Consider the following 13,266-nt stretch of genomic DNA (forward strand, 5'->3'; position numbering starts at 1 on the left):
ACCAACAGTTTTAAAAGCATTGTTACAAATAGACAGTAAACACTGATTTGAAATGCATAAAGGGGTGACAATTTATGGTTTTACATTTAAAAGGACAAGCAGGGAAGCTAGTTTTTAAAGAGTGGTCAAAGTATTTATGTGGAAATGCTGAACACCCTGGCCCTCTTATAAAACTACCTGAGATAAATTATAAGTTATGACAGGTTTGAGGAAGAAGATGAGCTCAGACCTTCAGAGATCCACATACAACTGGGAAATCAAGGCAGCTGAAACTGTGAATACGCACATGGGCAATTGCAGCCTGACTAAACACACTTCACATCGTCAACCCAAACCACTCAAAGTGAAAATATACCCTCATCCCTTACCAACCTAATTTGCCATCAGCCACAACCAACTGCTGCTTCACACCCTCGAGTCTGCTGATTGGGCTGATCTCACTGATTGAGCTTCATTTAAGAAACATGTGGGAATCTGGCCTAGTAGCTTACCAAGATTACACGCAGGCAGTCATTCGGCTCTGCCCTATTACCACAATAAACATCTGCAATAACAAATGTCTGAAGATATTGGAGCTAAACCTCGGGGGCACTGGTGGAAAAAAAGAACAGTGTCAGCTTAGTGGAGCCACTCTTATCAGAACAACATCCAGCAGTTGAAACTCTCTCTTTCACTCGTAGATGTGATTAGTCAAAACATTTTTCGACAGTAATCGCCCCTGGGAATCGCATAAATATGCCTGACAAGTTGTTGGACTGCATTACAGAAGAGGCAGCAGGGCTCAGTGCTGACCACCAGCGGTAGATAGGCGAGAAGCAACGTGAAACATATGGTTGATCTCATGGTTGTCGGACATTTTGGACTTCTTGTAAGGAAACAGTTTGGAGGTTTTTTTTTTAGCACTGAAACTGATGTTAAAACGTTTGTGTTGCTACTTTTTTTTGATATTTTTGGTGTCTTGTCTTATTGTCTTATTGTAATAATTAATAATTATATTGCATTCATAGGAAATAGTTCATCATCTATCTGTTGTGTTACTCTTGCTTTCTTTATAAATGGATCCACATGGACTGCATTTAGTTCCACATTGCATTCAGCAATATCATTATTTTGTGTGCACAAAACTAATATTATTTGTACTCCAGTCAGTTGTGTTGAATATAACCACAACACGCATATGATGGTATGATGGGGTCAATGAAAGTTGGAAATTCGGTGGTCTATTTAAAAACTGCTTATGTCTGATAACAATAGTTTTATTTTTCTACACAAAATAAACAAAGATATTTTTGAACTATTTTGGAAAATAGAATAATCTTTCTTGCATTGTAATGTAGTCTACTGTATATTGCTGAAAATATGAAAAAGTCACTACACAACCCCTTTAAAAATAAGCTTTAGATGATAATAATGCTTGGTTCACCCAAAAGTCTGTTAGTAATACTTTCAATTGATGGAGTTCATTGCAAAATATAAGATGCATCATTAACTCTAGAAGTTACCTGCATTGGGTTTTGTTGTCTTAAACTATATAGCATGAAATGTGTTTTAGTTGCATACTTCTTATACAAATGGCTGGGCTGCCTATCCACTACTAACAGCACATGTGTCCTCACAACTCAGAATTTAATTCACAATGTAGCATGAATATATCTATCTTTTTAAAGTCCACTTGCCATTGTTTGCCAACGGATGACGCGGTCGTTACTTGTGAACCAATAAATTAAAGCGACCTTTTCCCTGTGTTTTCAGTGAGAGAGAGCGAGCGAGAGACGTTGAAAAGGTAGGACTCGCGCTGCACCCTGGGTACATAACTCCATGGTGATGCAGTGAGCCTGTTGTGTGTAGAGACTGGAAACCAAAGTAAAGTAAACGGGGGAGGGTCGTCTACGGGGGGCTTTCAGCGAGTTACAATGCGTCTTTCACGGGTGTTAAACGGTGTCGGTGAACGATGAGCCAACTTCGCCGGACGTCTCGAAGCGGAATGAGCCACTCTTGAGCCCCGAAAACGAGTGTTTCTTGGCGGGGGGAGAACGAGCATGCAGAAGCCGAGCGCCCCCGCTCCCTGCTGTCGGCTTCACTGGGGAAATGGTAGCGTACTGTCGGCACCGTACTTGGAAGGAACATGGTCGAGGAGGAGCAGCAAATTCTTGTTGATCGTCGTCGGATCCGTGTGTTTCATGCTGATTCTCTATCAGTACGTGGCTCCCGGGGTGATCAATTTTGGCTCCCCGCACAGTTATTTCACGGGAGGAAGATGAGGGGGACATCTTTCCCACTCCGGACCCCCACTACGTTAAGAAATACTACTTCCCTGTCAAGGACCTGGAGAGGACGATCGATTTCCAAATCAAGGGAGAGGATGTGATAGTGTTTTTGCACATCCAGAAGACCGGGGGGACTACCTTCGGCAGACACCTGGTCCAGAATGTCCGTCTGGAGGTCCCCTGCGACTGCAGACCGGGCCAGAAGAAGTGTACCTGCTACCGGCCGAACCGCAAGGAGACCTGGCTCTTCTCTCGGTTCTCCACCGGCTGGAGCTGCGGCTTGCACGCCGACTGGACCGAGCTCACCAACTGTGTGCCGGGGGTCCTCAACAAGAAGGAGAACAAACAGAAAAACCCAAGGTAAAACTGAGCTTTCTTCACTGGAGATTATGAAGACATGTGGAGTGTGTGGTTAAGGAGATCATATGTATTCAACAATTAGGACTCAATAGTTACACAAACATTGTTTTAGGATTATTTATCCCTTACACTTTGAAACTAGGTTACATCATGTCGTTTTAGATTATTGAGATCGGCAGAAGGCTCTGTAGAGAAAATGTATTTAGGGTGCAATAAGGTCACAAAGCTGTGACTGGTGCTTCTGTTGCATTAGATTGAAATAATTTCATTGAAATCCAACTAATATATAATGATCAGGTCATTAATATTATTTATCTACTCTTGACAGTTGCTTTTTACACATCTTTGTCTTGTGTTCAAAGCAGTATTTAATGCAGGCTTTCTCTTCTGGAAAGACATTCATAATCAGCATGATCTAAAGGTGGATTTTATAGAATTTCTTCTCTCAGAATATTTTTCAACTTTATGAGTTTGCAGCAATATTTTTTCTTTTTTACACCACAAAAGAATAGTAGTGATAACAGAAAGGATACAACTCACCACAAGGTAATATAATAAAAATGCTGAGATCAACAAACACAATTAAGTTCCCACAAGGTCGTAAAATATGTCATTGGTTGCTATGTTCCAAATCAAATCAAATCAAATCAAAGGTTTTCTCCCACTGCGTTGGACAGAGTTATGATGCTATGTTATGCTTTGATATAAAAGGCACACCTCGATGAGGCTGTGCATGTTCCTGAGACAGTGGGTTGCTGAGAGACAAATCGACATTTCCACATTGCGCTGTCACAAATGCCACAGAGGCTCAACAGTGCCTCTCACAATTGTTGATAAGTGCCAATATCAGGCTGCCCTCCCACTGAATCACACACTTAGATTCGGCTGAATTTATTTCAGGCATGGAGAGTGTAATACATCAAGGCAACATTTCCTCTCTGTAATAATCCCTTGCATTGACTGCGAGCTATCCAGACACTACACGTATTCTTATTAAGTTATTACCCATTTATTTTTTCCGCGCCTCCCTATTGTTGTTTCCACGATATTGCATCCTTCAGCCAGACATATTGACGGCTGTATCAACTTCCATTTCACTGCACTCTTGTGGTTAAAGGGTATGCTTGTTGAATGGGTTATGTGCCTTTGTATTGCCTGAGCTCGTTCAATATTTTATTTTGGCTTTGCGTGATCAATAGGACAAAGGGGGTTATAAATACGTGGGAATTTAAAGGAAGAAAGACGTTTTTTCCGCCTCTCTGCCTATCTGTCTGGCAGCCAGGCGCATGGAGATGTCAGGCCGGCTGCTCTGCTTCCCATGGCTGCTCAAACTGGGGATCAGCTCTGCAGCCTGGACAGGGCTGGGCTGTGTCGGTAGGGGGGAGAGGGGGACCCTGCGGGGGTTTGGCTCCGCACTAATCCGGGTGATTATTACTGCTGGGACATACACACACACTAGAGCTGGTATTTGCTGCTGGCGTCAGTACTGATTCCCGTGGTTTCCCCTGGTCAGAGGTGATAACGTGCTTTCAGCATGGCGAGCTGAGATATCACAGTGGAAGCAGGATAAACAGCCTTTCATCACTTTGTGAGCACGGTTCCAAAGCCTTAACTAATGTGTGTGTGTGTGTCTGTGTGCACCTGAAGAGGGAACAGAAAGAGACAGGAAGACAGTGCGTATAAGTCAGAAGTCTAGATATGCATGGGAGAGGATCTCTTGCCTTGCTATAATCGACTAGCCCTATCTCTGCCGACAGCAGAAACAAGGGACTACAAGCCTAATAGCCCCCTGAAGAAAAACAATGCTGCTCCATATTACACAAAGCTTGACTTCCAAAAAAAAGAAAAGAAGTGAATCTGCAATAAGGAGCTTTGAAGAGAAACTGGAAATGCACTCTCTCTGTTCCCCTTCCTGTTTTTGCTGCTATTTTCTGTTTCGTTGCCTGCTTTTCTCTATATGTGCTTTGTCTGCGTTTGTTTAAGTCTTTGTGTCCCTCATTGTTTGTCTCTCTTGTATCACTGTAGTGCTTGTTTAGGGACGTTTGTCTTGAGGGCCGTGAAGAAGATCATCTGTGTTTACAGAACGGTGGTCAGGGATTTCTTGGCGCAGTGTCGTACACAAAGCTTTAAGATCAGCTGTGCGTATTGTCAGTGCGGTGGAGATAAACAGTCTGTAGCACCAGCCAGTGGTTTTACGTGTCTGACTCGGCACACTCCGGGGGAAATGGTTTGTAGTTGCGTTGTTAATTAGGAGGAAGAGCAAAGGGAGAACAGCCTATCTAAAATCGTTGACATTGCAGCAGTAGTGTGGAGCTATCCAGCATCTCTCTGCAGCTGTGTTCCCATCCAGCTGTCAAGTGAATTTTACACAAACGTTTTAAAAGCTGCAAAAATAAAATGTGAATTAGGACCGTTTCCATGTGCTAGATTCAAGCACATAAATAGGTCTGGATGTCAGAAAAACATCTATATGGGGGGGGGGGAACAAGTCAAGAACAGACACATTTATTCAAGTGGTTGGGCAAGTTGTTATTGACGCCATATTGGTTCGCTTTCATTCAATGATAGTAAAAAAAAAAAACCGTGCCGATAATTATTTTCATTATTGGTTAACCATGACTGAAGAATGGCAGGGAATAGTAAAAAAGTGAAAGTGCACATCCCCAGTTTGCAATGCATATGAAGACATTTGAATTGCTTGTTTCCTCTGATTAAATCAAATCAAGACATTCAATCATATTCACATTTGAGGGAACCAAGTGAAAGGACAAATAAACTACTTGAATCGATTATCACATTTCTGCAAAACAGTATAGTTCAATAGAAACACTCGACTTTGTTTGGCTTGTAATGCAGAATATAATGACAATGTTAGCTCACCAGTTGCCATTTAAACAACAGAGACAGCCAGTCTGACATTTAGGTGATTTTCTTCCAAGAACATCTCTGAGTCCAAACCCACTGCTGAACTGTTTTGTATCGATGGTGTAACATTTTGTAGGCCCTGTTGTTGTCATGGTTGTATTATTTATTGATTCTACAGATGGGTCTGTATCACTGAGTATTGCCCTGTTTTTCAAAATGTTTCTGTTCAAAGAGAGCATCAAATGCTTTCCGAGACAGAGGAAATTGGATTGAATGTGGTAGTTTTTCAAATTGAGAATATCACAAATTGTAGAAGGGAAAAAAATGCTACGATGGATTAGGCTTGGTTTGGTCTGGTGACAAATGTGTCAGCTTTAAAAGGAGGCGCATTAAGCGGCAGCGAGCGGCAGCGAGATGAATGGTTGGTAATAGCAGAGACAGGTCTGTCTTTGATCGGTGATGAGATGCGATTGAGATGAACAGTGGCATTGTGGGAGAAAATAACTCTCATAACTCGGCAGAACGCCACTCAGAGTAGATTTGTCATTCCCCACCTCTTTATTCAGTTTTAATGTTCTTTAGTGATCCCATGGGACACACTTGTACACACTCAAATAGTGGTACACACACCCTAATGAGTGTGTGATACAAAACAGACTCAGCCCCTGATGCAAGGCCGGTGATATGGGCCTTCTAATTGGTTAAGGAGGTATCTATCTACCACTTTACTCAAATTAGAGCCACACTTTCAGACGGGGGATACCATCTGTCCTGCGCGCGTGTGCGTTTGCGCACACATCTCATCATGACTGTGTGTGAGTGTCAGTTTTTAATCCTAGAGTGTCATAGAGCGTCTTAGTAAGCGAAGTGATGGGGCTAATTTTACTGCCTCTATCTCGGCCCTCTCAAATCACCCCCTTCTTTTTCTCTCCCGCCCCCTCTTCATCCCCTCTGCCTGCCTTTTAAAACACTTTCCCTCCCTTCCTTTCCTCCCTCCTTCCCTCTCTGATGGTGTCACTCTAATCAAACAGCAGGCTTGCTTTCCGCTTGGTGGCTTATGGCTGGGGGGGCTCACTCTCTATCTCTCTCCTTCCCTCTTTCTCCTCCTTCCATCTCTGCCCACTCGTCTTCTTTCTCTCCTTTGCCATCTTCCTCTCCTTCTCCATCCGAGCGTGACTACCGCATTAGAGGAAATGTCTTTTCATGGAAGATTTGCTGCAATTTCCAAAATGGCTGCTTTGCCTAATGGACAACTGCCTTGGTTCTAATGAATGATTACATGTATGGGTATGAGGGGGGAAGGACAGCGGGGGCAATGAGGAGGGAGAGAGAAGGAGATGGAGGTGATGAAGAACGATATGAGGAAGAGGATGGGATGAGTGTGGGACAAGAGGAGAGCTGTCAGGGAATGATTGAAAAGATAAAAGATGGGGGGGCCGTTTAGTTTCATTGCTGGGGAGGGGGCTAGTCAATTAGCACGGTTGTCAAGCACTGGGCATTACTCTTCTTTCAATAGGTCTGTTTCAGATTCACAGCACAAATCACTGCACTCCAAGATGTGTGTGTGTGTGTGTGTGTGTGTGTGTGTGTGTTGTGTGTGTGTGTGTGTGTGTGTGTGTGTGTGTGTGTGGTGGTGTGTTGTGTGTGTGTGTGTGTGTGTGGTGTGTGTGTGTGTGTGTGTGTGTGTGTGTGTGTGTGTGTGTGTGTGTGTGTGTGTGTGTGTGTGTGTGTGTGTGTGTGTGTGTGTGTGTGTGTGTGTGTGTGTGTGTGTGTGTGTGTGTGTGTGTGTGTGTGTGTGTGTGTGTGTGTGTGTGTGTGTGTGTGTGTGTGTGGTGTGTGTGTGTGTGTGTGTGTGTGTGTGGTGTGTGTGGTGTGTGTGTGTAGTGTGTGTGTGTGTGTGTGTGTGATGTGTGTGTGTGTGTGTGTGTGTGTGTGGTGTGTGTGTGTGTGTGTGTGTGTGGTGTGTGTGTGTGTGTGTGTGTGTGTGTGTGTGTGTGTGTGTTGTGTGTGTGTGTGTGTGTGTGTGTGTGTGTGTGTGTGTGTGTGTGTGTGTGTGTGTGTGTGTGTGTGTGTGTGTGTGTGTGTGTGTGTGTGTGTGTGTGTGGTGTGTGTGTTGTGATTTGTGTGTGCTGTGTAGTGTGTGTGTGGTGTGTGTGCTGTGTGTGTGTGTGTGTGTGTGTGTGTGTGTGTGTGTGTGTGTGTGTGTGCTCTCTCTCAGCATGGTGCCGACAGCCAGCACAGCATCCAGATGAACTTGGGAAAGCTGCAGAGGCTGATTGGCATATAGTAGAAATGTGTGTATGTGTGTATGAATGCGTGCTCATGTGGAGCCAGGCAGGTTGGTGTTAATCCAATCAGATTAGCCGGGTTTTAAGCGCTGCCGGCCAGGCCCTCCAAAGCCGGTTACGTCCGCTCATCCTGCGACTGTGATTGCACCACGATCCAGCATTCCCAACAAACATTCCCATATCCCTCCAGCCAGTTATTCCCTGCTTTAACTCATATCACCTTCACTTCTAGGAAAAGCCTTTTAGTCTTAGTGATAATCAGGCTCCGGTGGGTTTACCAGTGGAGATCTAATACTTTACTTCGTCAGATTTATGTCAAGTGTGTAAGGAATGGGAATTCAAAAAAGGCATTGAATAACATTTTCTATCTAAATTAACACAAATGCTTTATTAATTAATGTTTACATTAAGCAGAGCATTGGTACCTTAATGGCCTCTTTAGTATATCTGTCTTCTGAAAAATACCCAATATCTTTTTAATATTCAGCAACACCCAAGAATGTGTCCTTTCTGTTGTAGATATGTGTAAAACACAATTATATTGGCGTTCTATGTTGTGACAAATAGAACCATATAAATTCAGCTAATATAAAAAAAATGTAAGCAATAAATCTAACATTAGATTAGCACTCCGACGGCAGAGAGTGCAGTGAAGTAAGTGGCTCTTCAAGTGTTGTGCTCTGCCCTTCACAATATAGTGAAAAGATGGCCGACTCACACGCTATCTCACACATTAAAGAGGTGAGATATCGCCCCTATGTGTTTTCCTCCTCTGTAGCTTGAGGCGAGTGTTGACAGGCCCCTCTCAGCTTCACCACTGCTTCCCCCTCGAATACAAGAGTTCATCTCAGGTTCAGCCTCAGGTCGCCGTAACGTATAATCCAGAATCACAATTCAGAGTTGAGAGAATTTAGCTCAAGAGGATATGTGGATACCTCAGTCGGCCCCCTGGCCAAACGCACAGGGCTTCTAGTTTGCCTTGAGTTGTAGTTGTTCATCATGGACCAAGCCTGTGCCTGTTGCTGAGTTCCTTCTTCACGCCCATCTTATAACTTTTCGTGACACCTAGCCATTTCTTTTTCATGTAATTGATTCTCTATGTTGTAATTTTATTATGTTTAATTCTGCGCCGACGCCATCTATTACAGGAACAAATTAAATAAATAAAATGTTTTATTGATTGCCACAATTTTGCAGCAGACAACTGTTTGGCTATGGTTATTCAGAGATATCCTCACTAAGGCCAATGTGGTGAAAAGGGCTGATTATCAGATTATGGCATGGATTTTTGAGTTCTTTAGGAGGATCAGAATTCAAACTCAGGGCCACTCCGCTTTGTCCCAGCTGTTTCACCTCAGTGCATACTAAAGACGGGACAAGGAGACCCGCCTGACCGCGGACGGCTGTCTCTACGGGGGGTCCATGATGAGTTATCTTTGCTCTGCCTGCAAGACCTCAATATTGATTAGCCTTTATGGATCGCAGAGGGTTTTTCATTGATTGATCAAAGTTGAATGACGCCGACATTGAGCAGATCCTTTCTGGATCGGATCTGGCTGTAAGCACAATCAGAGGACAGATGGGGAGATAGGGGGAAAGAAAAGCAAGAGTGATGTGTTTCTTAATCATTACACAGCCTCTGTGGCTCTGTGTGTCACTCTGTCTCTTCCACCCTCTGCTGCAGACTGTCAGATGTCCCCCCCCCAACCCTCCTCCTCCACCAAAGTGATTCTGCGGCCCTGTAGACAAATAACCGTGCGGCGAATGATTAGCAGACATTTCTATGGCTGGTAATGAGGGGCGCTACGCTACAGCAGCTCCGCCAACAGGATTACCCCCTATTGATTAGCCTAGCCTAGCATTAGCCGTGCTAGCTAAAAGCGACTGAGCGATTAGTGGGCAATTATATAGTGGTTAATGAGTGGTGCAGAGGAATGCTATGGTATGCTATCTATGAGAATGGGATTACAGGCAATTAATCAGACAAGAGGCTAGCTGAAGTCATTAGTGGGCCCAACAGCAAAGTCAGCGCGTCTGCGGCTGATCCTAGTTCCTGGTTTACAAATCCGGTGTTGGCCTTTCTGCGTCGTCATGTGGTCTTTTTTCTACATATTGACCCTGAGGATCTGTCTTTACTTTATCACCCCCACCCCATGGCGCCCTATTCTTTGATGGCACTCCCTGTCTTTTCCCTGCTTCCCTTCTTGTGAGACGGAGAAGGACAGAGAGAAAGGAGAAAGACATCCCCAGGGACCGCTCTCTGTATCCATTAACAGCACTGTCTTTTCACGTCCCTGAATCTGACAAGTCCAGACAGGAAGTGACCTGCAAGCTACTCCTCATCTCTCAGTCTGAGCGGCTCTCATTTATTTGTAAACAAACAAATAAATGCATACATTTTCTGCATGCGTGCGAATAAATGCATCTATTCATGAAGCTGATGGGTCTGTGGGAGCTCGTTTGTATGTGTGTGAGCGAGATGGCCAACGGAGGAGGCATGTGAACGTAGAGGAGAGGCTGACAGGCGTGTTAATTGAATTGTGGGAAAAATGCAAATCCCGTACTGCCTCTTTGAATTAGGGGGAGGAGTTTTAACTGATTGGGACTGTCTCCTCTTTGGGAACACACACACAGTAGACTCACTTTTACCAAATCCAAAAAAGAGAATGAATGATGGCGTTGTCTGCATCTTTCCTCGCCTCGGCCTGTCTTTTTCCCATCACACCTCTCTATGCCCATCATGCAATCCCAGTTTTTCAGTGTCTTTTGTCCGAGTCTATGTATGTGTGTGTCTGTGCATGCGAGCGTCCCACCAGAAGAGATAACATGCTGATGCCATTCACGGAAAGACAAGAGCGAAGGATTCTTGGTTCTGCTACACTTGGTTTGTCTGCTCTGCTCCAGGGCAGAGCTGTAGATCACCAGAGTGGCTGTGTGTGTGAATGTCCTCTGCCTCCATTTGTGCATTCAAGCAGGGGTCGCATGTGTCCGGGTGTTTTTCCGTGTGAATGTGTGGCCTGTGTGATCTGTGTTCGCAAGTCCGTATGGTTATTTGATGTGTGTGTGTGTGTGTGTAGAATTTGTCACTATGGCTTACCTTGCTGTTCTGGTATGTGTCTTTTCCTACCTGGCGCTGAATGATATGAGGAAAATAAGCAATTACGCTTTCTGACTAATATTGCTTTTGTAATTTACTTTTTTTCTTCTTCTATAATTGGATTCTAGACATTATAGGTTATCTCCATAGTATGAAACAAGAACAAGTTTCTACCAAGCACAATCAAATGTGTTCTAACACAAAAATAATTGGTAAACTCAAGGCAGAACCTTGAAGTAACCTTTCTGTGATACTGAGTGATGTGTCTTCCTTGGAGAAAACCCACTACAGCTAAACATAAATAGTACAGACTTGAGCATACAGCACACATATTAACCAGACAGCTGCCATATTAATGTGTAGTTATCCCAATTCCTAGAATAAATAATTATTAATGACAGCTGGCTAAACTTGTTATCTTTATAGCTAGCAAAATTGTTGCCAATTGTTCTTTCATTAACTTTTATTACATGTGATTAAGACATTGTAATTAATGTAATTTGAAATGCCGTTTTACGTGATCTCAAGTAGGGTTTTGGATTGAATTGATTGTGTTCCACACACCAGCGCTCCGGTTAAACATGCACCCAATCCTCTAATGCAAGCAGCAGATTTGGTCAGATAAGAGTTAAATAAATATGTCACTTCATCTGGAAATCTCGACACGTTCCATTGTTAGGTCAAACTTAACGGTAAAAAAGTAGGACAGGCTCCTCTTGTAACGGCATTAAAGAGCAATTGACAGAGCGAGGGAATGCCACCCTGCTGAATGAAGGTCAGTGTTAGAGCTAATCCATTTATACTATTCTTAGTGTCTCTTCACCCATTTGTCTCTCACTGTCCTCCTCCTCTTGACCCCACAATGCACTGTGGATCTCGGGCCACAAGAATGTCGTTTTCACCTTTTTTATACTTTCTATATACTCAGATTTTTCCTTCCTCCACCTCTGCTTTTCCCTCCATTCCCCTTGGTTCTCTTCTCCCTTTCGCTCTGTCAAAAAAAGTTTCTCTTCTTCATCCTCCTGCTACCACCCTGTCGTTTCAGGTTCCCAGCGCGTGTCAGCTTCCTCCAGAGAGAGGAAGTGATGTGTCAGGAAGTGCTTTTATCTGCCAGTGATCTGATCTGATGTGAGATTGAGATAAACACAGAAGGAGTGTAGAGCTCTCTCTCTTACCCTAGAGAACCGTACAATTGTGAAGCCTTTATTTTTTCCACGACTGCTTTTTCCCTATTGTGCACAGACTGAAACATCTGGTGGTCTTGGGGTGATTGCAAAATTACAAAGAGAATATGTGTCTTTGAAACCTGTTCATCCCCTCAACTCCTTTTTGAATGTGCAGTGAAACCTGATAAGAGAAGCACAGAGAATTGTCTTGTAACATTTCAATCCTCAGATTGATCCCCACTGTAGACAGTCTTGTGTTGTCTGTCAGTGTCTTTGAGAGAGAAACTGAACCTCTACCTTCTACCATTTTTTTCACATTTTATGTAAGCCTGACAAATGAATGCAGGTAAATCTATTATCACTTTCGGGAGCACTTTTGCATGCAAAGTACAACGTTGTGACATTCAGATGACACGCACTGGAAAAAGACACAAAATATATCTATATTTCAGATTTTACCATAGGGTTGTCCTAACAAGCACGTAGATTGGCTGTTAAGAGTTTAATAGGAAGGGAAAACCTAATCCCACTCAGGCTACACTATTTTCAGACGTCAGTGCCTTTTAATTTAAAAAGTCACGGTGTGCTAAAGTAGATACACAGAAGGAAGGCTAATACACATTCATCAACCGCTCTAAATGTCAAACCAAGCCACATATTATCTAAATATCTTATTTTCCAGTTTCTCTTTGTATATTGTATGACAAGGTTATTTAATAGGGGAAGAGAGGGGCTGTCCTTCAAGTAATGGACGCACATTCTTCATAATGGGTGAAATGCTCTTGAGCAATCCCTACTAGCCCGATATAAAGACTTTCCCTCTGGGAACTGAAGCTCTGTTGTTTTCTACCTCATTCCTCTACAAAGAAGCACGTCAAGTCTTCCCAATTCCATGAGTTATAACTTAACACAAATAGGAAAAACGTTGTCTAAAACCCATTCGTTATGGAATGCTCTACTCTACCTGCGTTGTTGAAACAGAAAAAGTAGCTGGCCATTTAGATTAGGCAATCTTTATGCTCAACGCTGAATACACCCATTATCTTAAGGCTTATGAGAGGCCACAGAAACCAAGCTTTTTGAGTTCATATGCTTGAACTGAGAACAGCCCTGCGTTGGGGAGTGGGTGTCCTTTCAAGTACGGGTGAGACATGAAATATGATCCAGCTTGAGTAATAGATCCATAAGGTTGAAGGCTTATCAGAGGCCAATGCACTTGTGAA

General features: G+C 43.4%; 1 protein-coding gene across 1 annotated transcript in view; it reads left to right on the forward strand.

Moving 5' to 3' along the window:
• The first annotated feature begins 1,800 nt into the window (after positions 1–1,800).
• The window catches only part of hs6st1a (heparan sulfate 6-O-sulfotransferase 1a), a 51,586-nt gene continuing 40,120 nt past the window's right edge, over positions 1,801–13,266 (forward strand). Inside the window, 2 exon segments of the mRNA XM_034207359.1 lie at positions 1,801–2,254; positions 2,256–2,627. Of these exon segments, the coding sequence (XP_034063250.1) occupies positions 2,040–2,254; positions 2,256–2,627 (587 nt within the window). The 5' untranslated portion in view covers positions 1,801–2,039.

This window comes from Gymnodraco acuticeps, unplaced genomic scaffold, assembly GCF_902827175.1.
Source record: "Gymnodraco acuticeps unplaced genomic scaffold, fGymAcu1.1, whole genome shotgun sequence".
Lineage (NCBI taxonomy): Eukaryota > Metazoa > Chordata > Actinopteri > Perciformes > Bathydraconidae > Gymnodraco > Gymnodraco acuticeps.